The sequence below is a fragment of the Dendropsophus ebraccatus genome, chromosome 5 (genome assembly GCF_027789765.1).
Source record: "Dendropsophus ebraccatus isolate aDenEbr1 chromosome 5, aDenEbr1.pat, whole genome shotgun sequence".
Lineage (NCBI taxonomy): Eukaryota > Metazoa > Chordata > Amphibia > Anura > Hylidae > Dendropsophus > Dendropsophus ebraccatus.
The window spans coordinates 137,278,865-137,292,878 of record NC_091458.1 but is presented as its reverse complement, the minus strand read 5'-3'; the positions used below and the strand labels follow the sequence as shown (position 1 = coordinate 137,292,878).

Sequence of the window (14,014 nt, the reverse complement as noted above, 5' to 3'; positions counted from 1 at the left end):
CAATGAATCGAGCCTTAACCCCTTCAGGACTGGGCTAATTTTTGTTTTTGCGCTTTCGTTCTGTTTAAGGGTGCCTTCACACCTACCGTATCGCAGTAGAAAATCCGCTGCGGATCCGCAGCAGATCCGCAGCGGATTTAACTAAATGAATGAACACAGCATTAAATACGCACTGTCAAATCCGCTGCGGATCAGCAGCAGATTTGTAAGTGCGGATTTTCTACTGCGATACGGTAGGTGTGAAGGCACCCTAAAAGGCCAGAGCGCTTGCATTTTTTCACCTACAAACCCACACGAGCCCTTATTTTTTGTGCCACTAATTGTACTTTGTAAAGGCAGACTTAAAGGGATAGTGCAGCGTTATTCAAAATTATTCACTAAATAACACAACTGTGCTCAGCCAATCGCAGCTGAGCAGCTGATGACGCGGCAGAGGGGGGCCAGCATGAGGGCGGCAGGAGCGGTAATCTGGTAATTGTGGGGGGACATGGGGAAGGGGGCCATTTACTTACATAACACACATTACAAAGTTGTAGAACTTTGTAATGTGTGTTATTTAGTGAATAATTTTTAAATGCTGCACTAATCCTTTAATTTTTGCATAAAGTACACTGCAAAACCAGAAAAAAATTAAATATGTGGTGAAATCGAAAAAAAAAACAAATTTTTTTTAATTTGGGGAGGTTTCGTGTTTACGTTGTTTGCTCTAGGGTAAAACTGACTTATTATACATGTTCCTCAAATTTTTACAATTACAACGATATGTAACTTGTGTAACTTTTATTTTATTTGATAGCTTTTAAAAAATTAAAACCTTTTTTAAAAAATAAATGTTCCTTAAAATCACTTTATTTAATGTGATTAATGGATTTAATGCGAACAAAATGCGCAAAATCTTTGTCTTTTCCTTGTTTCATGTGATCACCTTATTGCAAGTAGGAACTGTCTCCGTGGTTGTCCGTAGTCGATTGGGCTGTTGAGACAAGTAGGCAGGGTAAGTTGGTGGGACCAGATTAGGGCTCACTGTCTGTGTCCTTCCCCATTCCTCCTCAGGCTACCCTACCTACATAACATAATCTGATATGCTGCTTGGGCTGCGGGGGATCATGACATGTTCGCTCTGCCACAGCTGCTGGTTCTCAGGCCGCCCACTCTCCAATGCTGTAAGCATTTCCAAATCTGCATTTCCACTCAACTAACTATGGGTAAAGTCTTTTGAATATATGGACCAGATTGAACCAAGCTGTCAGTCAATCTTTGTACTCCTGTATCAACATTCCTATAACTACTGTGTAGGGACTGTGAGACAATACAGGTAAGCTGTGAGATTTTGCAAAAGGCCGGACTTCACCTTCAACTATCACTCAACGCTAAATGTGCCTCACAGGGTACAACGGTTGAGGACCTCTGCCCTAGGGAAAGCAAGGTGGTAATATGTCTGGTTTCCTGATAAGATTTTTTTACTGATTAGAGCCCGACACTGAACTACATTTGTTTTTTCTAATCTGTTTCCATTGTAACATAGTTAATAAGGTTAAAAAAAGAGTCCATCTGTAAGATATTTATAGAATACTGTTGCATACTGGACTTAGTAAGTTGGCGTCCTCTGCTATATATACTGTAAGTATTCTGAGCCATGTGCATGAGTTCTTATACGCTACAGTCGTCTTTCAGTAAATAATCAAATAATCTTGAGGGAACTGTAACCAGCTTTAATTTTACTATTTTTTCAGACAATAGACTATTGTAAAAAGATTACGAACAAACTTTCATTGCTATGTGTTATACTGAAGGCGAATGGTATCACACACTACATCTCAGGAATGTATCACAACAAGACAAACAATTTATTCAAGTTTAAGTCATATAAAAGACTTGACCCAAATCCCACAATAGATTCCTGACCGTGTGCAGATCAACCCACATGCAGAGTCACAGCACAAATGACAGCGGAACAATTATATACACCCTGATCAGCTGACCACACCGACGGGTCTTCTGATTCCTAGCAGCAGTCCTGAGTTATGTAGCCGGCAGGATCTCATCCTCCTGACTCGTGTCATGTCTTCTGTCCATCCTGTGAACATTCTCCTTCTGAGGATTCTTTTTTATAGGCTTTAGGATTATTGGTGTCCTGTAAATAAATAGGGTTTCACAGGTCAAATATTATCATTATTGTGATTGTTATTATTATTATTATATACTCGCAGTCCATTAGGTTTTTTTTGTAGATATATTACAAGCATAGAAGTCTATAACCATAGCCATGGTCTAATTGTTACAGTATATTTGTTATACTAACGCCAGCATATTCAGCATCATATTACAGACAAAAGGTGACAATTTATCCTGTTTTTCTCCAAAATAAGACCGACCCCGAAACTACCACCCAGCTTTATTTTGCATTTTGGCTTAAAGAGGTTGTCCAGGCAAAAGTAACTTGTCCCCTATCCACAGGATAGAAGAGAAGTTAGAGATTGCAAGGGGTCTAACCTCTGTACCATCTGCTGATGTCTATATCGGGCTGCGCCTTCTTTTAGTTACATAGTTAATACAGTTGAAAAAAGACATACACTACCGTTCAAAAGTTTGGGGTCACCCAAACAATTTTGTGTTTTCCATGAAAAGTCACACTTATACACCACCATACGTTGTGAAATGAATAGAAAATAGACAAGACATTGACAAGGTTAGAATTAATGATTTGTACAGTGGTACCTCGGTTCTCGAACTTAATTGGTTCCGGAAGGCAGTTTGAGAACCAAGCAGTTTGAAAACCGAGCAGTGTCTTCCCATAGGAAATAATGTAAATGTGATTAATTGGTTCCAGCAGCCACCAATAATTACCTAAAATACTCATTTATTACACTGATAAGTGCTTAGTATAATCACTACAGTACAGTACAGAACAGCACTATACTGTACAGGACATTAAACATAAGAAATGTTCATCAGAACCAGCAATTATAGTACAGTAGTCACCAACTCCTCACCCATCCTTTACTGTATAGCGTCCCCCCCCCCATCCAAGCACTGTAATGTATGGGAGATGGTGGTGCACTGCCTGTACTACTACTGCACTGTATATGCACTCCAGCAGTCTTATACAGCACTGTACTGTATGTGAAGCCTCACCACTGCCTAACTCGCCAGGTACAACCCACCATCCACGCTCGCAACAACGTTCGAAAACTGAGCAAAGTTCAAATTCCAAACACTACTTCTGGGTAAATTTTCGTTCGAATACCAAGCAGTTCGAGTTCCAAAGCGTTCGAAAACCGAGGTATTACTGTATTTGAAAAAACATTGTTTTTACATCAAACTTTGCTTTCGTCAAAGAATCCTCCTTTTGCAGCAATTACAGCATTGCAGACCTTTGGCATTCTAGCTATTAATCTGTTGAGGTAAGTTGGAGAAATTGCACCCCACGCTTCTAGAAGCGGCTCTCACAAGTTGGATTGGTTGGATGGGCACTTCTGGCGTACCATACGGTCAAGCTGCTCCCACAACAGCTCAGGCATTCTTTCAGCATCTTTTCATTTGTTCTGCGTCTCACAAACGTTCTTTGTGATCCAAACACCTCAAACTTGGATTCATCCGTCCACAACACTTTTTTCCAGTCTTCCTCTGTCCAATGTCTGTGTGCTTTTGGCCAACTTAATCTTTTTCTTTTATTGGCCAGTCTCAGATATGGCTTTTTCTTTGCCACTCTGTCCTGAAGCCCAAAATCCCACAGCCGCCTCTTCACTGTAGATGTTGACGGTGGTGTTTTGCGGATACTATTTAATGAAGATGCCAGTTGGGGACCTGTGAGGCGTCTGTTTCTCAAACTAGAGACTCTAATGTGCTTAACTTCTTGCTTAGTTGTGCAATGCGGCCTCCCACTTCTTTTTCTACTCTGGTTAGAGCCTGTTTGTGCTGTCCTCTGAAGGGAGTAGTACACACCGTTGTAGGAAATCTTCAATTTCTTAGCAATTTCTCGCATGGAATAGCCTTCATTTCTAAGAACAAGAATAGACTGTCGAGTTTCAGATGAAAGTTCTCTTTTTCTGGCCATTTTGAGCGTTTAATTGACCCCACAAATGTGATGCTCCAGAAACACAATCTGCTCAAAGGAAGGTCAGTTTTGTAGCTTCTGTAACAAGCTAGACTGTTTTCAGATGTGTGAACATGATTGCACAAGGGTTTTCTAATAATCAATTAGCCTTCTGAGCCAATGAGCAAACACATTGTACCATTAGAACACTGGAGTGATAGTTGCTGGAAATGGGCCTATATACACCTATGTAGATATTGCACCAAAAACCAGACATTTGCTGCTAGAATAGTCATTTACCACATTAGCAATGTATAGAGTGTATTTCTTTAAAGTTAGGACTAGTTTAAAGTTATCTTCATTGAAAAGTACAGTGCTTTTCCTTCAAGGACATTTCAATGTGACCCCAAACTTTTGAACAGTAGTGTATGTCCATCAGGTTCAACCAAGTTTGTTAAGAATACAGGTGTGGCACATGACCTGCAGCTCTATTCACAGCGGCTCCATAGGAATGAATAGAGCCGCGGGTCACGTGCGTACCCGCAGCTGTATTCATAACAAAGAATCCAGGTGCCGATACGGAGATCAGCAGAGGGTACGGAGGTCAGACCCCCACAATCTCTTACTTGTCCCTTAGGGCCCTATTCCACCGGGCGATTATCGTTCGCATAATCGTTAACGTTGCATTTTTTTGTGTGTGTTTGCAATTTCAGCCATAGCAACGTGCTCCTGCCTAGTGTGACTGCTGTTTTAGGAGAGATGACCTAATTTGTCATTTTATCTAATTTCTTACCTTCAGATTTTTCTTCTTCTGGTTCCACATATTCATCTATATCCTCTTCTTCCTCCTCGTATTCATAGCCTGCATGAGAAGTGTTAGTATACTAAAGCGTCATTGCAGTATTTGCACACTCATAGCCCTGTGCCACTGTAGTACTTACATGTACTAAAATCCAGGCCCCTCAGACACTCTAGAACGTGCTCCATGTCCAGAGTGAACTGCTCCATATTCTCAAAACCAGCTTCTGTCTTTTCCAGCTGGGAACCTTTAGAGGCTTCCATGATCCTACAGGAGGAATAGTCAGCATTATTCTTGTCATTCTACTATTTGTTCTGCAATTTTGCCAAAACTATTTCTACACTAATAATTTCTAAACTCTTTGATCATATTTGGTTCTATAATGTGTATTTTCAGCGTAGATACTTCCCAATGATATACTGGGTCTTTTCCACATCTGCACCCCTGATTATATGGGTTTGTTTCTTCTCTGATACTGCCGGCCAGCAGGGTGATCCTGAGGAATGACATCTGTCTATGGCACAAGGTGATGCTAATTCAAGGGAACTGGTAAAGACTGTAAGTGTGGCGACTCCACCAATCTCTGGATATAGCTAGGAGAACCCCGACAGCAACTGCTGCACCACTCAACTCCCTGCAATCTGTCACACTGCACAAGATTAGTTCTGCTGTAAGGCTATGGAGCTTATCTTGTACAGTGGATTAGACATTGGAGGAAGCAGAGGAGAGAAGCACTAAAGGCCCTATTACACTTAACGGCTATAGAGCTTACTTCATTTATGTAATAGCACATGTTGAAATGACACAATGTCGTCTGATAGTGGTCTTTAAACATGTTAAAAGATCATGATTTGTACAGCGACGGTCTGCCCCGTGTAAGAGGAGTAAGTGGTGGCAGCAGACCGCCACAGACCTAAATGGGCCATGTGAACAATCCAAGCAGCCCCTCCCCATGCTTGGGGAATGAGGAGGAAGTGACCTCCAGGGTGACAGGTCAGCCCTTGCTTTCCCCGATACGTTGGTGAACTTTTCCTGTCTAGCTAGGTCCTACCTATGTCTAGGTCCTACCTATGTCTAGCTAGGAGTCTAAACACTCCAACCCAAACCAGTCAAAACTATGGCATATCTCTGCCACATGTCAAAAGTTTTTTTATAGTGACAGGGACACTGACCGCCCTGCAGAATATTTTGTTTACTATTCTTCGGGTACTATTACACGGAACAATAATTGGCCCTATCCAGCCGATTATCGTTTCGACTGATCGTTGATAAAGATTTTAACCAATAATTGTCGGGCGCCAACCGCGCACCGCTACGTGTAATAGCAGTGCGTGGCCGGCGGCTGACAATTTGCAAAGTGCATACATTACCTATCCATGGTCCAGGGCTCCTTCTGCGCTCTGCTTCTCCCCGGGTCCCACGCTGCAGCTTCAGAGCAACCTGTCTTAGCTGACAGGCCGCTCAGCCAATCACTGGCCAGGACCGGAAAGAAGTGGACCATGGATAGGTAACGTATGCAGTTTAAGCAAGGACTGCAAGGACATCGGTAACGATGTCCATGCAGCCCTTGTTAAGCGATTATCAGGCCGTGTAATAGGCCCAGTAACGTTTACAGTTATTATCGGGCCCCATCGGGCCATGTAATAGTACCCTAACAGTATGTGTGGTAAGCTTAGATGTGAATGTGTCTGTATTATCATGTGATTCATCTGTATGAAGTTCGGAAAACAGACTTACCTCTTCATAAGCTGCTTGGATTTCTGCAAAAACAAAAAATATTTTTTTTAATGTAAAAAAATAGTGGTGCATACACAGTGGAATACACACAACGCACTGAAGGATGTGATTTACATTAATATAATATTTATTTGTGTCAGTAATCCTTATGGGACATAAAACAGGTAATAGCGGAAGTTCTAGTTAGTTTCTTGTTCTTTTATCATCATCACCATAATATAAGTGACAACGTGGCTGTAGTGACTTACTAGAAGGAAGGTAGCATGGCCAGTCTGTTCCACCATTTGCAGTGCACTTTGCAGCAGGTCAGAAGACGACTGGAGTTGTTCCTGGTACTTAACAATGAGGGATTGTGCAAACGTTAACTTTTCTTCCTCAGCTTGTGATATCCTTTGCACAAGATCTGCCTTCTTCTCTTCAATAACTCTGTTCAATTCCACAAATAATTCATTGACAGATTCCCTTTTTGTTTGACTGCTCTCCTGGATATTAAAGAAAAACGTTCAAGTTCAAACCTCTTTATGTATAAACCCAGAAACCCAGTGCTCCTGTATGTTTATAGTGGCTGGGGTTAGGCTTGGTTCACACTAACATTTTTTTTTAATTTGCTAACAGATCCGTCCATATTAATTGAATGGATAAGAAAAAAACTGATGAGCAGACGGAGCTCAAATATGACAAACGGAGCACAACAAAAATACATAGAAATGAATGGGGTGTTGGACGGATACGTAAGATTCTGTTTATGTTGTTTAAAAATGGAACAGCTAAACAAAACTGTGGCGGAGAGAAAAATGTCAGTGTGAACCTAGCCATATATAGCTTTAGAATAGGTGCACAATGTTATCTCTCCCGTTAGATACATATAATATACTGATATACCACATACAGTACGTGTAACATACCGATAAATCATCATTAGCAAAGTCATTCTCTTTTACATTGCTTTGTAGATCTTTGTCTCATTTATATTAAAATGCATAGTTGACTTTTTACAACTATATGTAACAAAGGAGTCAATGGCAGATGTGAACCTATGGAGAGGCATGGTTACAGAGGATGGTGTATAGCTGCATGTATAGAATGTCACAGTATTTATCTCTGCAGCTAGTAAGATGCTTCTACCTTTATTGTTTTACAGGACTCCTCCAGTTGGCTGATTATAGTCTGAATTCTGTCATTGCCGGCAACTAGCATTGAGATACAGCCAGTGAGTTCTGTCTGTGAACCAAATAAAAAGGAGTTAATTTACATATAAGAGGCTTATATATATATATATACATATATATATATATATATATATATATATATATATATATATATATATATATACTTATAAGACAGGACGACATTGACATTTCCTGTACAAGTGAATAAAACATTTGATTGTTCATCATCATCTTCCAATGGTTAACATGTTATATTGATAAGTATTGTACACCATCCAGTTACCCTATAAGACTGAACGGGCTGAGAAAAGTCCATGTGCAGCATGGTCACTCCTGGCTCCAGGTCATTTGACCTAGACGGACTTCCATTGTAAGGGTCCTATGGACAGACTATGGCCCGATCACTTTAGTAAGCAAGTACTGATCTGCCATACCCAGCAGCAACAGCGTTTGAGCAGCCTGTCAACTAATAGGCTGCTCAGCCAATCCCAGGGTGGGAGCGCCACGGTAAGGTATCAGGTGTTTGGGCAATCGTCAGCTGTCAGCCGTGCATCGCTATTACATGTAGTGATTCGCGGTTGGCGCCCGGTGGTTTTAGGCTAATCGGCTAATCATTGTCTCTATTAGACAGAGTGATAATCGGCCCGATTAGGCCGATTATCACTCCGTGTAATAGTGCCCTAAGTCTATGGGGTGCATCTAGGTCACAGAGACAGAGCGGGGAGAGGAGTGTGTGGCAGCGCAGTGGTCTTTCGCCTTGTTCTACTGATTGGAGTCAGAACACTCTGGCCATAACTGATCAAAACTTCTGACATGTCTTTGAGTCCTGCATCGTCAGAGAAAATTTATTTCACATAATCTGGTACTGATATATGACGTTTCGACCCCATGGGTCTTTATGAAGCAAGCTTTATAATGAAATGTCACATTTCTGTACCGGATCATGTGAAATAAATCTTCTGTAATGCTGCAGGACTCTTGTACTCTCTGTAATCAGTTCATATTTGGGATTGGCGGCCCTTCCACGCGCATGCATCCACCATGGCAGCCATAGTAGACCATGGTCCTTGCTGCTGTTGGACTTTTTGGTACATCTCTCTGACAGGTGAAACTTTTTTTTTTTACTGCCAGGTACGCTTTACTTTATTATCAGCTCCAGATGTTCATGTTTCTATATATTTAACCCCTTCTAGTGCTTAAAAAACAAACAAAAGTTTACAGCATGCATCATGCGATATAAAATTTAATAATTGTATAGTTTTAAAGCTTGGGTCATTACGGATGTGGTGATAACAAATGTATAGTTTTTTTGTGTTTTATGTAATACAGTATAATTTTATTATTAGAGGGGGTAATGTGGGGAATTTATTTTGTGTTTTAGTTTACAGTTTTACTTTTGCACTATTACCCAGGAATCTGATCACTGTTACAATACACTGCACTTCCACTATAGTGTGTTGTATATGTCAGCATTATGCTGCCTCTGGCCTTCAGAAGGCTCCCAGGATTGCCATGGACATTATCGAAAGTGGGGAGCTCGCCAAGGAACTTCGATAAGTATTAACCCCTACACAATCAGAACCCATCATGCTTTGACAGTGGAATGTAACAAGTTAAACTACCCGGAGTGGTAAACTACATACTGACAAGCTGATCCCTCTCAGTGCTGGTGCAGGAGTACGGTGGATCGTTCTGATCTCACCGTAAAAAGTAGACAAGATCAGAATAAGGCCCATTAGTGACCACCATAAAAAGCCATTTTGGCGGTCACTAAGGTGTTATTTTTATTTAAGACACACCGGTCAGATAAACACACTGTCGTATAGATTGTTAGAAAGGATTATCTAAGCAGGTTCACATATAGTTTTGTGAAAAATACTTCTAGATATTACTTTTTTATTCATTTATTTCCCTGTTCATTCCGGGTTTGGGAGTCTAGGGAGTCATAGGTCTTACTCAATGATTGACATATAGAAGTTACTGCCCACTGGACTCCTGAGGTCAGAATTAGCAGAGATTTAAAGAAATAAACTACAAGTTATATTTACAATCTCAATCTGCTGGGTCAATCTACATTGGTCTGCAACATTCTGCTCTTCAGGTTGGAGCACACGTTCCACAGTGAAAACAGACAAGCCAGAATAGTCCTAAGCTGTAAGGGGTCCACATGGTTACACAATGGATTGAAGCAGAATGCCTACATTTCTACATGTTTTTTAACACATGTTTTTTTGTGAATTTTCTTGCAAAGATGGATAAAGTAAAGGTCTTGGAGTTATTAGCGTGTAATGCTGTTCAACCATTAATAGCTTTCATCTCAAATGTCCCTTTCAACCTGTTACACCCCCGCACAGCTGCGTCCCTTGTGAGACCGGACTGCAGCCTCAACCCGTTCTAAATATAACAGGTGACTTGGCTGAGGGAGTCCATTACTGATAGCCTGAGAGCACTCTCCATAGTGCTGTCTGTTGTTCTATGTATTAGTATATGCATAGTATCGTATATGTATTAGTATATACATGCTTCATTTTTCTTTTCTTTGTATTCGGCCATTGTGCGTCTCTCACCTTCTGAGTTTGATAAATGTTCTGGAGGGGAGAAACTTCACAGTCTTTATGAGCTCCAAATACTTTACACATGGAGCAGGTTGGTACTTGGCAGCTTATACAATAAATGTTTATTTTCTCGTCTTCATGCTTCTCACACATCGGATGATTTTCCTTTTTTTTCTCAGGTCGGCTAGTCATTGACGAAAGGAAAGGTAAATCAGAAATAGGATAATATAAAGTGTGACTCCTTACAGAAACATTACCACCGTAGTCCTGTGTTTCTTACCTGGTGTAGTCCTGCTTGTAGATGTCTATTATGTTCTCAACAAGCAGGTTCCTTTGAAGCCCGTAAACTCCATGACGGTCTAAAATGACCTCATGACGACACGTTGGGCAGCGAAACTTCCCACCAGACACAGAAGTTCGTGTTGGCCAATATGGGTTTCCAGCCTACGATGATGGAACAAGTCAGTTTTATAAATGAAAACCTAGATACATCACAATAAAATAGGCAATCTAATAATAATCTTTATTGTTTTGTTGGAATCTTCAGTATAAAATGTTCTTGCCATATTAAGATACTGTGCCAGAGGTACAAACATCTACATGTCTTCTGCAGCATACGGCTGCAGAAGACACAACTATCAAAAGTATTATGGCTCTAAGCAAATATATATTAACACAAATGACGTGTAAAGCGCTGCAGAATCTGTTGGTGCTACACAAAAATATTATTATTATTATTATTATTATTATTATTATTATTAAATGACACTTATAAATATTGTACAGTAGGTCACACATCTCCTTACCTGGAATACGTCATTGGCACATTTCCGGCACAGGTTGTGTTGGCATGGCAAGATCACCACAGGTTTGTTGAACATTTCAAGGCAAATAGGACAAATTAGTTGTTTTTCCAAGTTGTCCATAGGATTATTGTCCCGGATAATGTCTGAATTATAATCCATAGTTCTTTGTAATCCTTGTTGCTTAGGCCTATGAGCTCGAGACTTTTTTCCAATGAAGATCCTGTATAAGTCGTATGTAGGAAGGTCTCTTTCGTTTGCGTGTCCCACTCCCGTGTGAGTCGTACGTATGAAGGTCTCTTTCGTAGGCGTGTCTTACTTCTGTATAACTTGTAGGTATGAAGGTCTCTTTCATATGTGTGTCTTACTCCTGTATAAGTCCTACTTGTGAAGGTCTTTCGCATGTGTCTTTCTCCAGGGTTAGCTGGTGTATTCTCTCTTCCCCCTCTGACCATCCTATATATAACTTGTGCGCCGGTCACATGCATATGTTGGGGACGGACATGTCACACATTCTTTTACAGTGTCCTGTAGGTTCAGGTTTCTTGTGGTCCCTGACAGTTCTCAGAGCTGTCACATGAAGCAATGAGTAATCAGTGGGAGCACACGCTGTAAACAGGGTGGCTATGCAGGACGTCAGCTTGTTTTTCCGCGTCTGGCTTACAAACAAACACAGTTCAAGAAAGGCAGAAAGGTAAATATTCCCCACAACTGTATCCATTATACTCTGTACAGCTTTTGCCATGGCGTGTAATATATCAATATTAAAATAAAGGTCTATATCTCCTGGATAAGGCTTCAGGATGCTCGGAGATGTGCAGTAATGGGGGTATCCTAATGATTCTGAACACCGTTCCATCCCCAGTTGAGGTTTTATGCAGATCTTTACCCCCATTATGATCAGGCACTATTACAGAGCCCGGAAGGCAGTTTAGCCTATTCTCAGATTCAGTTGGTATTCATGGTATAGTCTTATATGGCAGGGCTTATTATCTGACCCATTATATAGTCATAAAATATAACTGTCTCCACTTTTTCATTAAAGGATTTATCCAGCATTAGAAAAACATGGCCATTTTCTTCAAGAGACAGTACCGCTCTTGTCTCATGTTTGGGTGTAAGGGTCCTATTCCACGGGCCGAGGAGGGCCCGATCAACGATGTAAACGAACGGCGATCTGCTAGATCGTCGCTTGTTTACTGGGCCTATTCCACGGCCCGATGATCGTTGAGCGAGGGCTGCAAGGACATTGTTACCGATGTCCTTGCAGCCCTTGCAGCATCATACATTACCTGTCAGGTCTTCTCGGCGCTGTCTTCATCCCCGGGTCCCGCGCGCTCTATCTTCAGAATGGCCGGTCAGCTGACCGGCCACACTCAGCCAATCACAGGCCGCGGCGGTCCCGGCTTGTGATTGGCTGAGCGCTCCGTCAGCTGACCGGCCATTCTGAAGATAGAGCGCGCAGGACCCGGGGATGAAGACAGCGCCGAGAAGACCTGACAGGTAATGTATGATGCTGCAGCCTGTCAAATCGTCGGTCGCCTGCCGCGCACAGCTATTCAACCGTAGCAATGCGCGGTGGGGGAACGATGATTTTAGGTCTGGCCCTAAATGAACGATCAGCCGATGACACGATCATCGGCTGATCATTCTCTCTATTTCACCAAACGATAATCGGCCGAATCGGGCCAAATGGGGCCGATCCGGCCGATTATCGTTACTGTGGAATAGGGCCCTAAGTTTTGCCACTCAGTTCTATTGTAGTGAATGGAGCTTAATAGCAAACCTCATCTAACCTGGAGATAAGAGTGGTGCCGTCTCTAAGGGCCCTATTCCACAGTAACGATAATCGGCCGGATCGGCCCCATTTGGGCCGATTATCGTTTAGTGAAATAGAGAGAACGATTAGCCGATGATCGTGTCATCGGCTGATGGTTCATTTAGGGCCGAACCTAAAATCAGATCGCCGCTTGTTTATATCGTTGATCGGGCCCTCCTCGGCCCGTGGAATAGGACCCTAAAAGAAAGTGGCCATGTTTTTCCAACACTGGATAACCCCTTTAATTATGAGAATAAACACCAATCCACAAATAGTGACTGTATGATTTTATTCAGTGATGCGCAGTCCAGCAGCTTCACAGTGTGTGTACTGTGGAGCGCGCGCTGGATCCTCTTCATCATGCCCCTGACCAGGTGATCTCACAGAGATCCAATGAGACAGATTTCTCTTGATGGACCACCTGTCTTCTGATGGTATCCTTTGTCTTCCCTGGTTGGACCTACATCATTCAACATCATGTTTTTGATTGGTCTAAGAGAGAACTGGTTAAGCAGAGTCCACACTGTGCTTTCTATTGCATTACGTTAAACTCTGCACACTGCTCCTCTGAGAAGGTGGAGATTCCAGGGTTTCTGTCTAGCTTGGGACGCGTTTGAAAAAAGTTCTCCCGATGAGTTGCCCCGCATAGGCGATTTTAGTACTAAACATCTTCCGGGGGCTAAGTATTCCAGGGGAGAATCTTTAACCTCTTGGTGCCCGAGCATAAAGCCATTCTGGAATATATTCAGCAAAGCTTGTTAAAGGGACATATTCATCCTTAAAATTCCCCTTTGAGGGTTGGATTCTTTTTTATGAATGCCCCCGAGGAAAGCTCTGAGAAAATTTTGAACCCAGATGTGGTTGTTGCCGCTCTCCATCCTGATCTTGCTGCCATGGTTGCTAACTCGCAGGACCTTGCCCCCAGAAATACACCTGATGGGAATTTGTTGTACCCCCCCAATCTTTGTTTCAGAGTCTCTGTGTTAGCCGGGCATCCTGGCATGAAATATCTTTTTTCTTTGTCTTACTGGTGGCCATCCTTGTCTAGAGATGCTTAGGAGTTTTGCAAAGATTACCAGAAGGTCTTCTTCGCCCT

The 14,014-nt window shown here is 41.9% G+C and overlaps 1 protein-coding gene across 1 annotated transcript; it reads right to left on the bottom strand.

Moving 5' to 3' along the window:
* Positions 1-1,691: 1,691 nt before the first annotated feature.
* TRIM63 (tripartite motif containing 63) lies at positions 1,692-11,546 on the bottom strand. The gene is made up of 9 exons (XM_069971424.1): positions 11,103-11,546; positions 10,577-10,740; positions 10,309-10,480; positions 7,698-7,793; positions 6,821-7,054; positions 6,573-6,595; positions 4,978-5,102; positions 4,830-4,898; positions 1,692-2,134 (listed from the first exon to the last, which is right to left on the bottom strand). Exons 1-9 carry the CDS (start codon positions 11,259-11,261, stop codon positions 2,124-2,126), a joined length of 1,053 nt encoding a protein of 350 aa, XP_069827525.1. The 5' UTR covers positions 11,262-11,546; the 3' UTR covers positions 1,692-2,123.
* Positions 11,547-14,014: the final 2,468 nt, after the last annotated feature.

What these genes read in the sequence shown, in the direction of transcription:
- TRIM63 (XM_069971424.1), bottom strand. Translation starts at nt 11,261, where the DNA reads ATGGATTATAATTCAGACATTATCCGGGACAATAATCCTATGGACAAC. An exon ending in TACAAGCAGGACTACACCAG is followed by an intron (nt 10,481 to 10,576) that starts GTAAGAAACACA and finishes GTCAATGACTAG; the next exon opens with CCGACCTGAGAAAAAAAAGG. An exon ending in GCCATGCTACCTTCCTTCTA is followed by an intron (nt 6,596 to 6,820) that starts GTAAGTCACTAC and finishes TTGTTTTTGCAG; the next exon opens with AAATCCAAGCAGCTTATGAA.